The sequence below is a fragment of the Coloeus monedula genome, assembly GCF_965178545.1.
Source record: "Coloeus monedula genome assembly, chromosome: 13".
Lineage (NCBI taxonomy): Eukaryota > Metazoa > Chordata > Aves > Passeriformes > Corvidae > Coloeus > Coloeus monedula.
In genome coordinates, this window is record NC_138793.1 from 13,373,672 (window position 1) to 13,393,343 (window position 19,672).

A 19,672-nucleotide genomic window follows, 5' to 3' on the forward strand; every position below is an offset into this window, starting at 1 on the left:
CACGGCTCACCCTTCCAGAACCACCACTTTGGCTCCAGTACTGCATCTACCCCACATGAGCAACAACGTGACTTGACAAAGGACAGAGTCATCTATTTTTTTTTTTTTTTTTTTGCTTTACCAGATTTTTTGGGGCATGAGTCACTGTAAAAAGCCTCGGCTTGCTGAGCTGCTGTGAGCCGGTCCCACCGCACCTCTGGCTGGCTGCTGGGAAAGCTGGGCCTGCCAGGCAAAGCTCATCCTGCCAGAGCTGGAGGGAAAAGTTGGAGGTGGCCATGGTACAGGAGAGGTTTTAAATGGGACCCTGCCCAGGCTCACTGTCATTCTGGTCACCCTGCTTCCCTAATACACTATGGGGCCACTTCCCTGCTAAGAGTGGCTTATCCTAGGGGCTGTGCAACTGGGGAGAGGACAGTGGACACTGTGAGTGGGATATTGTCTCTGGGATGAATCCACACTTGGGCAAAAATTGCTGCCTAAGCAGGTACAACTCCACACCCAGCTCAGCTTAGCAAATTTTGGGAGCTCTGCATGCTGTATTTTCCCACTGCAGTGGTGGGACCCCCTCATCAATACCTGGCACACCCCTGTGCCTTTGGAGAGGTGGCTCTCTTTTCCCACAGAAGCATGGCTTGTATCTCATGCTCTCCCCCTGCTCATTTGATGCCACATCCCTGAAAGCAAGGGAGGAAAACCCAGAGTCCTGCCAGCTGCTTCCACGAACCTCCTCACGGATTCCTCCACTTCGCCTCGACCATTAACCTTGTTATTTCCCAGCGAGCTGAGGAATGGATATCCCTTGCCCCAGATTACATTGCATTAAAGATGACTCCCTGCCAGCTGCCACGACACTTGGCATTCCAACATTCACAACATTTGGCTCTCCAGCCTCCGCCGCAGCTCCTTACAAAGCTGAAGCAAACCCTACCAACTCTATGCATTGTAACACATGGCTTTGGATGGGTGAGCATCTCGCCAAGCTGGCTGGAGGGATTCACTTGGCTTGGCACTCCAAGTGCAAGCCTGTCTTCATGCTCCGGCTGGTCGAGTTGTTTCTCAACGAAACAGGCTCTGACAACACTGTTTAATGAGGAGCCACTTTGCCTCTGGGGATGGGAGAGAGAAATATGGTGCCTTGACATGTGAAAGGCAAATCCTGTTTGCTCCAAAACCGTTTGTTGGAGAGCGAGGGAAGCTTGAGGAAATGGTTTTGGCTCTGAGTGAATGTAGTACTTGGGCTTCTTAACCCTGCTACCCCTGTCCCACCTGTCCCAGGGGTGCTCAGGGGCTTCAGTGAGGCTGGTGGCATGCTCTGACCTGATGATGAAGGCTCCTCTGGTCTCCAGGAGTTTCCGTTCACTGCTGAAGCGCTTGAGCAGGTTGATCATGAACTTGTAGAAGTAGGAGTTCATGGTGGGGGTGGAGGGTGAGCACTCCAGGCCTTTTGTACCTGAGGAGGCAAGGGGAGAGCAAATTAAGAGCTGCCAGAGCCCTGCTGCCAAAGCCTCGATGAGAGAGCAGACACCCAAAACATGGCCACAGCACTGAGGAGGGCAGGGGCATGGAAAGATTTTCAAGCCTCATATAACCACATCTGGCTGGTCCTAGCAGAGCCAGCCCTGTCTCAGCTCTCTCCAGCCCAGGGGAAAGCATCTTAGGGTGGTTAAAGCCCTGGAAGCAGCACCTGGGGGTAAAATGGGATTTTTGGGAGCTCATCCCAGAGCTATTCAGCTTCAGTAGCTGGTAGAAGAAGGGGTACCTGAGGCTCTAAATTGAGCCAATCCCATCTCCTCAGACATGGCATGTACACTCATCCCAAAACCACCAGATTGCTGGTGAGTTGAAGAGCCTGTAATCCAACCCCATAAGCCATAGATGTCCTGAGCCCAGTGTGCATGTAGGGGCAGACACACACATTCAGCCCCAGGTCACGGCATGGACACCGATTTACACTCGGTGATGTGATTTTCCCTGGGCAGAAGCCACTTGGTGCAATAGTGTCACACACAGTGTGCCCCAGGGCTAGCATAAAGTACTGGTCAAACCACAGCAGAACTCCAGGCTCAGGGGTTGTCCCGGCCTGAGACTCTTGGCAGGGAGGGCAGGGAAAGGGGCAGCTCCCAGCTCAGGGAAATATTCCTTCCACACACAAGAGCAGGGAGCTGGCAGGTAAAGATTGCTTTTCCCACAGTGAAACCCCAGGGGAGATGGTTTATTTAGCAGGACAGCGCTCAAAGCAAATGTTTGGAGAGAGCATTTCAAAGGCGACTTTGCAACAAGGGGAGCTCTCTCCCTTAATTTCTCCTTTGGAAAGGCCATGTCTAACTGCGGTAAGGAGGAAAGCCAGCACACACGAGCACCCCAAGGCTATTCCCCATCCACTACTTTGATCAGATAACCGAAGGAAACCTAAGCAGTTTGATTTATGGATGTTGTCTGCTTCTACGGACACTCAGTGGAGCATGGAGCAGCCAATTAAAGATGCAATTAAGCTGCCAAAGCCCAGGAAAGCTGATGGAAAAGCTGCTGGTCTGTTTTCCACCCTGCCTCTCCCAGTGATACACAAGAGATACACTCAGGACAGCTTCCCCAGCTTTGGATTTAGCATCTAAGAGAACATATAGAGCCAAAGAAAAAGGAAAATGAAATACGAGGTCATCCTGACCAGAACCTGGTGTCCTCTTCCTGCTGGAGCTGTGTGTTCACCCACCCCTTGGTATATCTGTAACCCAAATCAGGCTTTGAAGCAGGCAGCACCCCGAGCACAAGTGTTCACCATCGCATCATGTTTCCCCTAAGCTGCAGGGAAGATGATCTGGGCAAAAGAAAAAAAAAAAAAAAAGAAGGATCCAGCCGAGCCAATGTGCTCCAAAACAAAGGTGTGTTTGTTCGAAGGCAGGGAGTACCCGGCGTGAAAATACAGCCGTGCCCCACGTGTCGTCCCTACAGCTGCTCAGCACTACTCAAAAGGGAGCAGAGACAGTGTGGAGGTGACAGGGGGCAGCTCTGCCTTCCTGCTGTGCCTGCCTGCAGCTTAGCCTCATACCTCCCAGCAGAGCCTGGGAAGGCAGGTGAAGACCAAGCAGAAACTGTCTTTTAAAGCTGCAAAAATGATATTTTTGCCTGTTTTCTCAGTAATGCCGAGGCACCCAAACCTGGTTGCGCTGCAACATGAGCTAGCAGCAGGTAGGACATCCAACTTTCATCCCCACCAGCTAACAATGCTCCAGTGCTGTAGTTTGTCTGGGGGGAAGGTCTGATCTTGGAGTTTCTCCCTTCTCAAGACCCCAAAAATAGTCTCTCTGAGCCCCACAGCAGCATGGACAGCACTGCTGCCCAGTGTTCCCTTCACAAGTCAAAGCCAGCTTTGTACCTCGCTGCCATCCCGCCTGCCTTCCAGCCAAACATTACATATCCTAGAACACATCCCAAAGGAAACAGGAGAAGGCAGCAGTTTTTCTCCTCCCTGGCAGGACCACACTTCTGCTGTGCACACGACAAAGCCCAGGAGCTGTATGGCTGCAAAACCGACCAGCCAGAAGCACCCTCAGATACGTGCTCTGAAGTGGTGCAGCATCTGCTGCATCTTCAGCTGGAGACTGGGAACGACCTGCTGGATCAGCTGAGTATCCAAAAGTCAGAATTGCCTTGGAGATTCCAGCTACAGTCTTAAGGAGCTTCAGTACTGCTGTTTTCTTCCACTGACTGGTTCCTGAACCTCAGACCCTTCTGCCCAGCCTGGGAGCAAGGAAGGACAGGGATACAGAGACGGTAAAAACAAGTCTGTGCTCTGTTTTTCTTAGGAGAGGAAAGCATATGAGTATGCCCACTCCAGGGAGCCTCTTCACCATCCTTTGCCTCTAGGAGTACTGAGATTGAACTTCAGAGGGATCATTTCTCCATCCCTTGCCCACATAGTGCACAGCAGCTATGCCTGCATGTCCCTAAGGAAGGTTTCCACTGTGGCACACCATGCCAGAGCAACCCTGCCAGTGCTCTCTAGGGGTAATGCTGGGAGTGAGAAACCAGTGTGTAGGAGTCTGCCAGGCTGCAAAAGGCTCAACCAAACCTCAGATGGAGTTTAAACAGGCAATACTTCTTCCAAGCAGGAAAAGCCGTTGTTTTCCAAAGCCTCCCAATCCTCCAAACTTCCTGTTTGCTCTGTTTACAGGATGTCTAGGAAGTGGCTGGCACCTTGTATGCCATGGTGTAACCCTTCCTGGCGTAGCCTGGAGCTCAGCTCGCTGCCCCGCGGGTTACAGCTCAGCACAGTGGCATTCCCAGCTTGACAGAACTGTAGGAGCAGCTTGTCAAGTGTTTCTCTGAAGCACGAGAGACAAGCAGGAAGAAGTGTTAAGAAAACTGTGGCATAATTAATTGAAGCTTGCACCTCTCCCCCTTTCCCTGAAGCAAGATTTTGCAGATCTGTAACCTGGCAGATCTGCTGTTAACGTAGCCAGGGCTGGTGGCACGTCACGGCTCTGCTGCTTTTTTAAAAATTTTTTTAATCTGGCATGGAGGAGGAAGCTGGAAGAAGAAAGATCTCTGCTCAAAGGAATGATGAAATTCAGTCCAGATATTCACCAGAATAGGAACAAATGGGAATTTTGGGCTCAGAGGAACATCAGAACAGTGAAACATGATGAAAAGCATGTGGGAATTGCAGCTCCATGGCTGCAGTGAGTCCCCACCAACCTGGGCCCTTACCATTGAATCACAGAAGGGCCCTTAAAGCTCATCTAGTTCCAACCCTCCTGCCATGGGCAGGGACACTTTCCGCTACATGAGGTTGCTCAGAGCTCCATCCAATCTGGCCTTGAACACTTCCACAGATGGGGCAGCCACAGCTTCTCTTGGCAGCCTGTGCTAGTAACTCACAGTAAAGAATTTCTTCCTAATATCTAAGCTAAACATATCCTCTGTCAGTTTTACACCATTATCCCTTGTCCTATCAATGACTACAGCGACCTCCCGCAGCCCAGGACGCCGGGCTAACAAATCCTTTCCCTGGATTCCCTTCACAGACTGGGGTAGAGCCAGGGACATGAGCGGGCTTCTCGGATCACCTAAGTCAATACCAACATCTGTTCCCCCCATCCATGGGTGCCAGCTCGAGTGGAGCACAGCAAATGTCTGCAAACCCCCCGTGCATCCCGGAGTGCTCACCAGCGGCTCATGCTGTTCCCATCGCTTGCGTGGCCACGCTATAAATCAACCGAGACAGGCAATTAGGGATCTATATTAAGGCCCTTATAAATATATATTGTACATCACCCTGGAACATTGAGGCTGTCTGGCTGCTTGATGGGCTGAGCTGTGTCGAGAACTACAGTATCCAAAGTGTCCCCACATTGCTCCGGGTGAGCCTGGCAGACTCTGACATGAACTTGGATTTTTCTACCTCAGCCACAAAGTGCTGAACTTCACTCTGGCATAAAACATAACTTCGATTAATTTACTATAATTGGTTTCAAACCAGTCTTAATTAAAACCAGTGTGGACTTGCTTAACTCCATTGAAACCAAATTGGAATAAGATTGGAGCAGAATTGATTCCTTTCTGAAGAGAGCTAAAGCTGGGTAAGCTGGTTAAAGAGTATCCACAAGGGTATTTGCGGTGGTTTAGCTAAAATGATTTACCGCAATCTCTAATTGAAGCAATTTCAGCTCGGATATAGGCAGGGTAAGCTAAGAGTTGGCGAGGACAAGCATCCTTCCCACCCGAGTGCTTTCCCCAAGGCGTCATGTTTCCAGCTCAGCCCAGAGAATGATCTCCCTCAGCTCCTCTGAGAGAAACAGGGATAAACCCGGCGGCAGCCGGAGCTGGTCCGTGAGCCTTCAACCCGCCCGAGCGCCAGCGGCGTGGGAGTCGGCACTGCCAGATGGTGCTCTGCGAAACCCCGGGCAGCGACGTGGGAATCTGTGCGGCGTCTCCCCCCGGCAGCCTTCCCCAGGATGTTTTGAATTTTAGCTTTTGCAAACACGGAGTGGCGAAGCCTCGCGGAGCAGGATAAAAATAGAGCCGTAAAAAAGGCAAATCCTCCCCTCCTCCTCCCAGAAAGCCGGCGCAGGGCGTAGCTGGAAACAGATGTGAACATGTCGGCAGCTCAGCTGGGCTCTGGAAAACCTCCACTCTCCCCTCTCCAGAGCACAGGATGCTGCTGGGGAAATAAACCCATCAAAATTCTGGATTGCACAGGCAGGGGCTGTGCTCAGCCTGGTTTTGCCTGGGCACACATAGATGTTTCCCCCTTTCTACCTGGCTAAAGAGCCATGGGTTTGTAATTCCCATGACTACAGCGTATCAGCAGAAAGGGGGTCCCAGATGGGTTGGGGTACATATTTTGATGCCATATGAAGCTTTTGCTGCCCCTGGTTCCCCCCACTTGATGCAGAGTCTGTTCTCATGGCTGCCTTAGAGGAAGGCAGCAGGCAATGATAATCCTGATGGTTTTCCTAGGAAGGTTAGCAGTCAACTACTGCCTCATTTTTCTTTGCTAAGGTAAATCAATAAGCAAAACTGCAGCAGGGGTATAGCTCAGCCATTGTTCTGGAGCACAAAGTACACCCAGCAGAGCTGCAAACCAGGAATGGTTAAGCTTCATGGTGAGCTTAGAGTGGATTGAGGCTCCTGCATGGAAACGTGAAGCATACAGAAGATAACCTGTAGGAATGAGCAGCAGTGGGCTTTGCTGGGCCATTTCCACACCAATACTCTCATTCTGATAGTTTGTTTTTCACTTCATTCCTCACCTCACCCTCCAAATTCCTCACAACATCTTGGGAAAACTGAGGCAGCCCAGCAAAGTAACTCCATGGGAGGGCTTGGCTAGGAGTGATTTATCTACACCATCAACTTCTCCTTTGTCCACCACAACAGATCAGTAATCCCAGCTGTTTTTTGGGAATCCCCAGGCTTTCTGGCTGGCTGTATGCTGTGACCATCTCAGGAGGGATGGATACCTGGAGGCACGCCAGGCGAGTTAATGCTACATCTGGATGGTCTCTCCTGGGGTTTTCCATGGCATCCCAGCTCCGCTATTACACTCTAATATCCAGGAAAAGAAACAGATCACCCTTTCCTTCAAATTCCTCTCCTCCCCAAGAGACAGAAGAATGTTTTTGACAGTCAATTCTGCACAGCTTCATGCTAGTAGGGAAAGAGATGCCACAGCCACCAATCATCAGGAACCAGACCACTGAGCTTGGAGCACTCAGAACAGCCCTCTTTTCTCTTGCCTGCTTGGCTCCTCTGCTCCCTGCTGTCACACTCCTGATCCTGCAAAAACTGCTGGAAGCTGGCTCCTTTGAGAGCAAGTGATTGGTGGTGTGATGTCGGCTGCCTCATTGCCTTTTGTTGGGAGGATGAGTAAGGAGGGGTTTAACTTTTATCCTTCTCTAACACTGGAAATAGCAGTTTAGCAAATCTGAGCCATCTGACAAGGGGCCACCTTCTCTTTTCTACCTGTCATGGACCTCCTGCACCCTACAGACTCTCACCTGATGTTTGCAGAGGCTGCCCTAACATTTTCCAGACTGTATGGAGGTGGGACCTTGTCACACACTGCTACTTCTGCAAATCTATGATTACACAAATGAAGCAATGGACAACAAAAAGGGAGTGGTTTGGCTGACTGAGAATAAAACTCCCCCCAAGATACATCAAAAGCAAACCCCTAACACAGAATATCTCCACTCTGGAGCGTTGCACGTTCTCCAGGGGGGATACAGCAAGATTGAACTCAACAGACTACATTTCTCAGGGACTTCTAGCAGTCTCCTCCAGAGTAATCCACTGATTCCTGGGATATCCATGGTTTGCCAGTGGAAACCAATGACCTCAGGCACATTAGTGCATCCACATATAGTCAGACTCCTGGTAAACATCCTATAGCATGAGGAGCTCAGAGGGTACAGCGCTGTCCCCACCATCTCCGGCAGGAAGCCAGGCAGGAGAGACCGGACCAAGCTGGAGAGGAAACAAAGGGCTGTAACTGCTTCACCTTACAAAGCTGTGCAGATAGGAAGGAAGAGATGTGTTCGAGAGTTACCCTGTGCAAGGCAGCAGCTGGTCTGGCATCCTTTTGGAATGAGCTTTTGTCTCTCCTGCAGAGCAGAGCTGTATACCAGGCTGGAGGGCTTGCACCTACGATATCATGGAATGGTTTGGGTTGGAAGGGACATTTAAAGGCCATCTAGTCCAACCCCCTTGCCATGGGCAGGGACACCTCCCACTAGACCGGGTTGCTCAGAGCCCCATCCAACCTGGCCTTGAACACTTCCAGGAATAGTACACCCACATCTTCTCTGGGCAACCTCTTCCAGTGCCCTGCCATCCTCACAATGAAGAATTTCTTCCTAATACCTAACCTAAACTATTCTCCTTAAGCTTGAAGCCATTCCCCCTTGTCCTGTCACTCTGTGCCTTGTCCAAAGTCCTCCAGTTTTTCTGAAGCCCTTTAAGGCACTGGAAGAGGCTCTAAGGTCTCCCTGGAACCTTCTCCAGGCTGAACAACCTCAACTCCCAGTCCGTCTCCTTAGTAGAGGTACTTCAGCCTCTGATCATCTCTGTGACCTCCTCTGGACTTGCTATGACCGATCCATGTCCTTCCAGTGCTGAGGACCCCAGATCTGGATGTAGTCATCCAGATGGGGTCTCACCAGAGCGGAGAAAAGGTGCAGAATCACCTCCCTTGACCCACTGACCTTGGTGACAATCACTCTTGGGTCATCTGCTACTTGTCTCAACTTCTACACGGTTGGAATAAACACTCCTAAAGCAAAGCAGGCAGCTGGATTCCCATTGTACTGACCAGACTGGCATTGCACCATCACTCCAAAGACCAGGGAGCTCTCAGGCACAGTCCTGCAGCCCTTGTTCCTGGAAAAGTGGGCAGAAAGCACCAAGGAAGCATTCCTGGAGGCCAGCACCAGCCTCCCTCTCCCAGGGCAGTCAGAGCAGGTCGGGAGGAGATGTTGGGTCTCCCAGGCAGTGCTGAGCTGGGCTGGCCCCAGCTCATTGTGCTTGGAGAAGGCGTCGAGGGCAGCTGACCTTACGTAACCGGAGAACAAAGCGGCTAAATAAAAACTGGAGCTGGGAACGGGCTGCGGAAGTGGGACACGGCTTTCCTGACTAATCAACCAGCATCTGAAGGAAACCAAACTCAATGGCAGGGAAACAACTGCATAAACACATCCCGAGGGAAGAAAGGGAGAGAGAGGAAACGTGGGGAAGACCATGGGGGCACTGGCCCCTTCCACCTCCACTCCTGCCCTTACTTGCTTGGCTGGCAAAGCCTGGAGTGTCAAGACAGAGAGCACAGCAGGGAATCTGCCACGAGCTCAAGGATTTCAAAGGGTGACCTTGCTCGTTTACCTGCAAAGCCACCAACTGCACATTTAGAAGGGCCTCAGGGATAGGAGAGGATTGGGGCTGGGATGGATCAGCAGCTTCCCTCCCACTGCTGGCTTCAATGGCAACTCAGTCTGAAGTGGATGAAGACAATGGAGAGATTTTACCCTGGGGAAAAGTGCTGGAACCCTGCAGTCCCCACTCTGATGGGGGAACAGCATCCATGCTACTGCCAATACAGCACTGAACCACAGCACCCTAGGGAACCATCCCATACATCCCAGTACGAAACCAGTGACTCCAGAAAGGGATACACCTTCTCTTTGGTGCCAGCATGATTTTTGTGTGGGAAGGGCAGAGTTTTGGCTCACTTGCTCTCACCATTTGGGACCACGCTCACACATGGGGATTTTGACTGCCCACTGTCCTGCTCCAAAAAGCTCTCCCTTCAAGCAATCCTCTGACAAAAGGAGTATTTTTCAGGAGCCTCTGATATTCCAGGCATAATCCAGGAAGGTCCTGGCCCAGTTGTGACCCTCAATTTCCCTGAGGGAACTCCCCAGCAGCCCATCTAGTCTCAGCCTTGGGTGGTCAAAGCCAGACAGGACTGGGGCCATGATAAACGTCCAAACCCAATGAACCAGCTCCTTTTTCCCTCCCCAAAAACATCTGCCTTTGGTTAAAAGCCAATGACCCAGCAAAGCTCAGCCCCAAATAAATTCTTAAGGAACATATTTCTGGTGCATTATAAGGAAGAGGAAAATAGGTGAGGAAGCCAGAGCCCATTAGGACCTGTGTGGGGGCAAGTTGTCCCACCCTGGGGCAACAGGAGCTCCAGCTCCAGCAGATCTACTCCAGGAAGGGAGAGCCACACTCTTTTTAAAGGTTACACTTAAGGAAGTAAAGCCAGGTTGCTCTTCCAGATAGCTAACAGGGGCCACGGCAGTCGTTAGGATCCACGCCATCCAGCCTGCTATTTTTAGATCATCCAGAAGGAAGGAAACCTCAGACAACCATCAGTGTGAGCTGAACTGCAGCTCCTCAGCTGCTTGGCCAGCGCTGCAGGAGCCGCTCCACCCAGGCAGTCTCACTTCTGACAGTGGGAGGATGGATGAGACTTGCAGAGGGCTTGGGGAGGTCACCAGCTCTGCAGCCCTCACCTCTCCATTGCAGAGATAAAGCTGCCAGCAGGAAACAGGTAGATCCACAAAAAATATCTGACCCTGAACAGCCCAAGACTTGAGCTGGTTGCTGGCGCAGACATTTATAAGACCAGGGAGGGGTGAGTGATCCAGGACCTTTGGAGAAAACAAAGCCTGGGGATGGGAAAGCAAAGCCTCCCTCTCTGGTGGTGATTTTGCAAGGCCCTGTGGCTGCATCCTGTGCAGGGAGAGGCAGACTTGGCTCAGTGCTCGGGTTGCAATCCAAAGCTCACATGAAACGTGCTTTTGGCTGGGATGACCTGGCCTGGGGAGTACAGCTGGGAGGCCCTTAAATAGCAGCAGTGGAGGAGAAGGAGCAGCCAAGCAACTGTAAAGGATGAACCACAGACAAGGGAAGGTGGAAAAAATTTCCCCATGTGCTGGGATAATTAATGAAAGGTTGGTTTTCTTTTTTTTATCTCTCAAGTCTCCAGAAAATAGGATCACCCCTCTTCATCTCTCTCCTGAGGTTTTGCCAGACACTCAGAGCAACATAGCAGTTCATAGCCAGTGTGGGCAGCCTGGCACAGGAATCCCTCTGCAGATCTGGGGATGTTTTGGAGAGCTGGGATTGCAGCCAGCATCCCATCCTGCACTGATTCTAGGCCTCTGAGGGCTTTTACAAGGAGAAAAGAGGCTGGAACCCAAGGTCCCATAAAAAATAGGACAATAATGACATCCCTCCACACTGGCCTCTGGAGCATCCTGCTGCTAAACGAAGCCCCAAATCCCCAAAACGCAAACTAGGGGAAAGAGCAGTAAAAATAAAAGAAGCGCCCTGGTCTGCGGCATGGCAGACTCGATCCCCAAACTATGCTGGGTGGGGATGAAGACGTTGATTTATTACTGTAAAAGAAGCTTCTCCTTTGCCTGAGCAAACCTGACTCGTGCCATGGAACACGGAGAGAGCCCAGGAGTGGGGAGGCACGGAGCTGTGGCACAGGGGCACTCACTGGAGGAGCTCAGCTGGCCAGCCCTGGCTGGGACGTGGAGCTCCACTGGGCCAGGTCGCGCATCGGAGCCATCGGAGGGACCGTGACCCTCCTCTGTCTGTCCTGCTGGGGAAGAAGCGATCTCAGCCAGCAATTCCAGGTCCTTCAGGATAACCTGCGGAGACAGGGATGGTGCAGGGTGAGCACACACAGGGGCAGATGGCTCGGTGAGCTTTTCTTTCCAAATCCACATACAGAGAGGGTTGAGGTGGGAAGCAAATACCAAATCCCAGCACACTGAGAAAGGTGTAAGTAAAAGAGGGCTACCTACAAAACTCCAAGTCGAAATTACACAACCAGGAATAGGGCTTGCTTTCCTCTTGTTCCACTTTGGGGAGGTCTGGGTTTTGCTTCCCCTTCATAACCACAGATTTGGGACAATACCAGCAAGAGCACAGGGATGTTCTGGGGGTAAACATCGGCCAGCTCCCCTCTGCAAGGCAGCATCCCAGGGAAGGCTCAGCTCAGGATGTCAGGGCAGAGCTGCCACTCAGATATCATAGTTCTTTCTTTCCAGAAGTCACCAAATCAGTCTATATATAGCATTTCTGCAGAAGTTATTACCGGGTGGGTTTTTTTCCATCCTCAACCCTTCTCAAATCTCAGGCTATTTTGGGTCCCCCTTCATTCAAATGTCCTTGGGTCAAGATGTTTCATCAGCCATCCCTGGTGCTCTAAGTGCAGCGGGGCTGTGCAGGGCAAAAAGGCTGCCAAAAAGGGTCGACTGCCACGTCTTTACTCCTCAACATCTGGCAGAGCACATCCCCAACCACCCATTGCCCACCAGCACAGTATCCCAGGCTTTCCCTGTGTTCTCACAATGCATCTTTCTGAGGAGCTGCAGTTATATAGGAGTTTTAGTTTCTGAGCTAACATAGAAAACCCCTCCCCCTGGAAAAACAAAAAGCCAATTATGATTTTTTTTTTTTTATCATGCTAGAAAACACAGCCCCTGAAAATCAGGAAGAGGAGCTCCTGGGTTTTTCTTTTGCACAGATATCTTAAGCTGAGTGAATCTTTGGGGCTTTTTTTTTGTAATTAAGGCTGATTTTCAAGCCCCCAGGAGCCATGGAGCAGGCAGTGTGCTGTCCAGGCTGTGTATGGCGTAGAGGCAGTGGTGAGGAAGCAGCCTGCTACGGGGACCACAGGGCTCCAGCATGCTTGGGAAGACCCTCTGCCTATAAACATGATTAAGTCTCAACCCACAGCTCCCAAGAGCAGCTGAAAGGCAGGGAAAAAAAATAAGACAACAACTTCTACTGCTGTCCCTGAAGAATATGGCACCTCCATGATGCTGTCAAGGCTGGGAGCTCATTGCCAGCATGGGAGGACCCTGCCATCATCAGCCTTCATCCTCTTCCAGGGAGAGGCCTCTGTGGTCCTGGCAGAGGGAAGACTTTGGTCCTCCCTCCCTGCCTGGATTTCAAGCATCTGTGGCTCAGACAGAGTGGTGCTGGCTGTGTTTAATTTCAAGTGCAGGACGCCCCTGAGCAGAGCTCAGGATGCCTGGTCTCCTGAAGCCCTGTGTAGATTCTCTAGTGGCTAATCATGTGACTCAGCTGAACTTGCAGTCTTTGAACAGGCACCAACTTGGGTCTCAGGCTCTCGCAGTGGGGAAATAACACCCACAAAGGTTTCCAAGTCATGTTGGCTGAAACTGGCAAAGGAACTCAGGGCTTGGCTACTGGGGTTGGCAGGCAGGCAAGAGCCAGGGCTCTCATTCATGTGGTGCATTTTGCCAAACCCAACACAGCCAGGAGCTGAGGCCATATGTGGTTCATGTACAGCATGACCTAGCCACTTGTGACTAGCTCCCTGCTGCCCCAGTGCCCCCACCCAGCCACATCATCCAGCTTAGTCTTCACCAGCAGCTCCCACAGTTTGAGGAAACATGACCAAGCCCCCAGGCTGGGCAAAAACCAACCCTGCTGCCTCTCAAAGCTTTTAAGAGTCATTACTTGAGGTCAGATCCTTAACCCAGAGCCTCATCTCTGAGATGCTGTTGGGATCAGGATGCTCCAGCCAGAGTAGCCAGGGCAGCAGTGACCAGCACCACTGCAAGGTATGCATGGACCTCTTGAGCTTTGCAGAGGTTAAGGGTTATCCCCCCCATGTAGGTTACAGGCAGGAGGTGGAAAAAGCAGCATAGGCTGAATTTTGCAACTAAAAAACATGGAGGAAATAACAAGCAGGAGGGGTCAGCACATGAGCACTGGGAGTAAGAGCAGGCAGCTGCAAAGACATGGGGTTTTCCAGCCATGGGAAAGAGGCAGGAAGCTCCAGCTCCCGCTGCCTCTTCCCCGCATGCTCCGGAGTGGGTTCCCAGCTGGGGACAGAGGAAAGGCAGGAGTGCTTGGTATGCACTGCACATCCCTGTGCTAAGCAAAGCTGGAGCTGGCGGCTGGCTTTGTGCAAGCCAGGAGGCTGTAAGAAAGCAATATCCTGCCATTGCCATGGCAACGACCGGCTGCGCCAGGAGCGAGCTGGTCCCATCCGTCAGGAACCCAGTGGCCGTCAGACCTGACAGCGCTGGAGCACGAGGGCCAGAGCCCTTCTCAGCTGCCAGGCGAAGGTGTGATCCTGACAGCCGGCCTGGAGGATCAACCCCCAAGGGCGTTTTCCCAGTCCCAAGGGGATTTCTGGGAAGGTTTTCCAGTGGTGATGAGACCTAGGAGTGTTCCCTGCTCTGGGCAAATGTGCGCCTGGTTAGTGTAAATAGGAAAAGCAGCAACATGATGGATGGGGAGACCTGTCCAATGTCTCAAGCCATTCCCAGCACAGGGCTAAAGAGCAGCACGTAAAAGGACAAGCTCTGGGTGGCCAGGGAATGAGAAGCAGGTTTTCAGACAGTTATAAATAAGCAGCTATTTCTCCTCTCTGAGAATAGGCAAGATTTCTCCCTGCATTGCCTCCAGAGCATGGATTTTGAGGGCACACACAACTGTCAGCTTCTCCAGATCTAGGTCAGGTTAATTTGCCGCTTGTTCTGGTTGAACGGAGCCGAGACCAGCTCTGCTGGCAGAGCCTCGGGGGGAAGGCAGCCCCCGGATGGAGTGTGCCGGACAGGATGCACCTCCCTGGGTGTGCAAAGCAGCGCCTTGGTGCTCCTGGAGGAGGGGGGGCATTTGCCTCTGGTCAGAACACAGGGCTGGCCCCAGCCCATGGCAGAGGAAGGGGAAGTGACCCCAGATGTGCTGCAGACCCCTGGGAGTGAGATTTAGCATCCCACAGCACATGATGACTACCAAGACACCAGAGCAGGCTGCAACAGCAGCTCCTGGGGCACATGCAGTGGCAAGGATACGGACTAGCTCCTCCTTGCTGGTATTTACAGATAAGCTGGGAAAAAAAAAAAAATTAAAATGCCTTTGTGCAGCAGAGAGATGCTCCTGGGCGGCCTTGGATGTCCTAGTGAACATCTAGCATGCCCTGGGCAATGAAATGGGGCACTCAACATCAGGTTATTCTTGCCAAGGAGAAGATGGGAATTCAGCTGAAGCAAGATGCTACCAAGACAGAAAACAAGAACATCAAGGGCAGCAAAGCACTTCTTCAAAGGGGCCCAAGAGTCCGTGAGCCTGTGGAAAACCCTATGGCATTTCCAGGATAGGCAAGGCAGGTGGTGGAGAGACCCAGTGGTAATGAGGAAAAGCCAAGGGTGCTGCTGGGTGCTTCCTCCTTCTCCGCAACACAAACACAGCCCCTTTTGTTTTATATTTTTCCTCATTCCAATGCTTTAAGCCATAGCCAGGGAAGGAGGTGAGCATGGGCAGGCAGTCCTGGAGCCAGGAGTGGCCAGGAGCGAGGCTGGCCGAGCCCCAGACACACACAGTGTGAAAAGCAAACTTGTGTCCTCCCTGTCTCCACCAGCTTTAAAGACAGAAAAAGAAAAGAAAACCCACAATTAATCTTCCCACACCAATTTAACCAAACCTCTTTTCAGGTCCCCGACACAGCAACTTTTATCCTCTGATCTTGCCAAGATCTATTTTTTATGCCTTCCCAGGAGAGGATGGGGAACAGAGGGAAGGCAGAAGGCCTGGAGGCTTCTCCTCTCCTCCCCAGGGCAAATTTTGCCAGGTCATGCTGACACATGCTCACAGCACTAGCAAATACAGCTGGCAGTGGGGAATGCACTTGGTAGTAGAGTCACAGCCATCCCAAAACAAGCTGGAACCTGAAAACTCCCTGTCCACTCTCCCACTTTTGTAAATCCCCAAGCTGTCCCTGCTGCTGGGGGTGTGAGGGCCAGGCCTGCAGCACCCAACACTGCCACAGCTCAGAGCACCTCTTTAAATGTGTTTAATTAGTGCACAGGGAGCTTAACATGCCACCTGATGCCACTCAGGGCAGGATGCCAAGAAGGTATTTCATAGAATCCCAGATTTGCTGAGTTGGAAGAGACCCACAAGGATCATCAAGTAATGGAATTCTTAAGGTTGAAAAATCCCTCTAAGGTCACTGAGTCCAGCCACTGTGCTAACAACTAAGCCATGTCCAAGTGCCACAAGTGCTATTTCTTCATGTATTGAAGGGCAAGGTCCAGCCAGTGGAATGGGGCTGGAACAGCCCAGGAGTATCCCTGCAGGCCATGCTGTGGGAGGCTGTATGCCTGCAAACCCTTCAAATTCAACACCCACAGTCCCAGAGCTTATGATGGGCAAAGGGTTTGCTTTTATTTGCTGTCTCCCACCCACCACCTCCCTCTGCACACAGGGAACCAGGCACCCAAAGCCCAACTCACCAAATCCTGCATCCTACATCTCCATCCCACCCTGGACCCTCTCCGAGTCAGCTCCCCAGGACAGAGATTGCCTGCCCTCCATGGCAGACAGGTTTTCTGTGGTTTTAGTCTGCTCCATAACTTCACCCAGGAATGCTACAAGCACCAGCTCAAGCCCAGATTGCCAGTTTACCCCAGTTGTTCAGTGTACGTATAAACTGCATATGCATATGTATACATAAATTAGGAAATCATGGTCTGAAACTGGTGCTAAGCCAAGAAACTCCCTACGGATCCCACTCCCCACAAAGAAACTTCCTATTTCTGCAGGATGCAGTGCACAGATTATTGTTCAACCAGGTGGTCTCGAGTCCTCTGAAAAAGCATCACCCCACTTCTGCTTACAGGCTGCTTCCACCTATGGCAATCCAGGCTAACCGCATTTTCCACCATCCGACTGGAATGATACACGTTTCTCTATACCCCATTTCAGCCCCAAGCTCACCCTCAGTGTAACTTCCCCCTTGAAAACCAGTAGCCTCCTTGCTTCAGTACCCCATAGCTTTGAGTCTCCCTCCGGAGAAGCTTTACCACCAAAAAAAGTTCAGAAAAATCCAGGCATACATACATTACAGTTCTCCTCTTTGCAGTCTCTAGCTTACACCCTCTGCTTTGCATCAGGTCACAATATTTCGGCTGTGGCAGATGAAAGGCCGGGAGCTGGAGGACAATGGCTCTAAACCCAACAGAGCAAAGCTCCAACCCAAGCCATGCTAAGACAACTATTTGCTTTGGCACAAGCCTTTGTTCAGCTTCATTGTACTGGGATCGGGTGCGATAGGAGAAGTTCGCCAGGATTTAGGGTGACAGCAGAGCTCAGAGCAGGGTAGAGACCTGGCTTTGAAATCCTGCAGTACTGCAGCAGGACACTGCAGCAGGACATGCAAAGGAAAGAGATGACTGTCAGTGTACCACCATGCCAGGGTTTTCTTCTCTTCTAGTTTGACACTGGAAACTCAAGAGGGCAGAACATTTCAGCTTTTTGTGGGAAGTCAGCTTGAGGGTCATGTAGATGTTCAAGTACATCACAAAATCTCAGAATGGTCTGGGTTAGAAGGGACTTCAAAGATCATCTGGTTCCAACCTCCCTGCCATGGGCAGGGACACCTTCTGCCTGATAAGGTTGCTCAGAGTCCCATCCAACCTGAACGCTTCCACGGATGGGGCAAGCCACAGTTTCTCTGGGCAGCCTGTGCCAGTGTCTCACCATCCCTGCATAGAAGAATTTCTTCCTAGTAACCCATCTAAACCTGCCCTCCAAAGTCAGTGGCAGCCCAGGCTCAGTTCATTCCCTCTAGGGAAGGTTACCAACTCTTGAGGAGACTTCTGAAGGAAGTACTTCTGTACTCAAAGCCTTGCCCAGCCACTGCATAAAGAGCAGGTTTTCATGTTAGCAGAGTTGAGGAAGCCAGAGTCTACTCTGCTTCACATCAGACACCAGCTCCACCTCATGCGTCATTGCTGCATGATTCAGACAAAAGTCCCAGCACAACTTCCAACCCCCAACAAGATTGAGGCAAGCAGATAAGCAAACAGGAACACGTTCAGCCCTAAAGAAACCACTCCATTTTGGAGCCGGAAAAAGGAGAACAAAGCAAAGAAAGAAACTGAGTAGTATCACTGCTTCATGGTTTTCTGAGATGCCCCAGTTCCTGTTGTGTTCACTTGAGCTCAGTGCCTGGATCCACTCAGAATCCAGGGAACTGAAAGGCTACATCCAGAGCTCCCTTTGCACCATGAACTTGCAGGAGGCAATTTGAAGAACCTGTCTTCTTCTCTGCAGTGCCAATCAGCAGTGCCAATCAGCAGTGGTGCCTTTAGCCTGCAGGTGGAAAAGTCCCACCCACTGCTCCCAAACAGCACTTTCTGACTTTTCACCTTCCCTAACATCAGTTTTTCAAACAGGGGAGCAAGACTCATATGGATGAACTGAACAGACAGTGTAGAAAAACCCACTCCCAGCAGGATCTGGTTACATCTTGTAAGGAAGTTTTCAAGCACATCAAATTTTAAGCAGGGCTTTTATAGTTTGCCTTCAAAACCAGGTCTCAAACACAGGACAGAACATCTCCCTGTCGGGGAAGCACAGGAAACAGCACGAGGTGACGCAGTGCAGCAGCACAGCATCTGACAGCCAGGAATCCTGTATCCTGACTTGCCTACATATCAAAGGGAACTGCTTGTTTCAGCTTAGCTCCAACTTCTCTGTGCTGCCTTTGTGAATCTTAACTAGGTCTCTTGACCATTTCTTTACTGGCACAGGAGAATTGGGTAGGAAGGGGAATAGGAGAGAAGGCAGAGATGACTCAGGACACTGCAGATGCATCATGAGATGCTGGCCCCTGTTTAGCACAGTGGAGGTGGTGCAACACCCTGTGCTACTTGAATGACAAAAACAGGCATGAGAACTTAAGGGGCATGGATCTCATCCGCTCCATCCAGTGTGAGCCTTTCTTTGCTTTGGGCTTGATTATTTATGGCAAGTGCAGAGAGAGACTGAGATCACCTCAGCAAGACAAGACCTTAAAAATAAGGTGCCTGAGCACAGTCTTTCAGTCTGATGCCCGGACTAGCACTGACCCTCCAAACCCAGACTGTCCTTTGGTGATGAGCTGGTGAAAAACAGCTGTTCCAGGGCACATCAGCAGAGTGACAGGTAGCCTCCAAACTGTGTACAGGGGCCAGGGAAATGCCAGGCGCTACAGAAGGATGTTCGGCCTTGTTGGGAATACAGATGATACCAACACTGCTGTCCAGAAGGTTCCCTTGAGGAGGGCAGCATCACAGGATGAAGACAGCAAAAAAAACCCCTCTGAAGATGTGTGCACACCTTGTGCTAGACCACACAATGTGCACAGCCCGATCTGGAAAGAGGCAGGAGATGCCTCCTCATCAGAGCGAATGTTTAGCTCACTTAGGCCCCCAAGCCGACCAGGTGATCCCCAGGCTGTTATCCAGGAGCTTCTGGGGGTCACAGTCTGCTCCAGGACAACATGACTGTGCAAACAAATACTGCACTGGCTAAGCAAGCACCTCCCTTTTCTAACAGGCACTGACAAAGCAGGTTAAGTAGCTCAGAGTGTCCTCATCATTCCCAAAAATGTCCAGCTCAAAACCCCCCTACTATTTCAGTCATTTCTATTTCCTCCGCAGAGAGCAGCAAATCTGGTTGACAGCCAGCTGAGTGGTGGTGTTTAATGGATTGACTCGTCTATGGATTTCCTTAAAAAAAAAAAAAAAAAAGCCACCTCCAAACATTTAAATAAATAGAAGCCAGGATTAAATAAATCAGCTTAAAATTACTTTTGCGCCATTCCCAGTTATGTCACATGGAGGAAATGCAT

General features: G+C 51.0%; 1 protein-coding gene across 1 annotated transcript in view; it reads right to left on the reverse strand.

Moving 5' to 3' along the window:
* The window catches only part of VAC14 (VAC14 component of PIKFYVE complex), a 58,863-nt gene that overhangs the window by 19,215 nt on the left and 19,976 nt on the right, over nt 1-19,672 (reverse strand). The window contains exons 13-14 of the mRNA XM_082289975.1: nt 11,507-11,660; nt 1,318-1,450 (exon numbers count right to left, since the gene is read on the reverse strand). Coding sequence (XP_082146101.1) covers nt 1,318-1,450; nt 11,507-11,660 — 287 coding nt within the window. The remainder of the gene's footprint in view (nt 1-1,317; nt 1,451-11,506; nt 11,661-19,672) is intronic.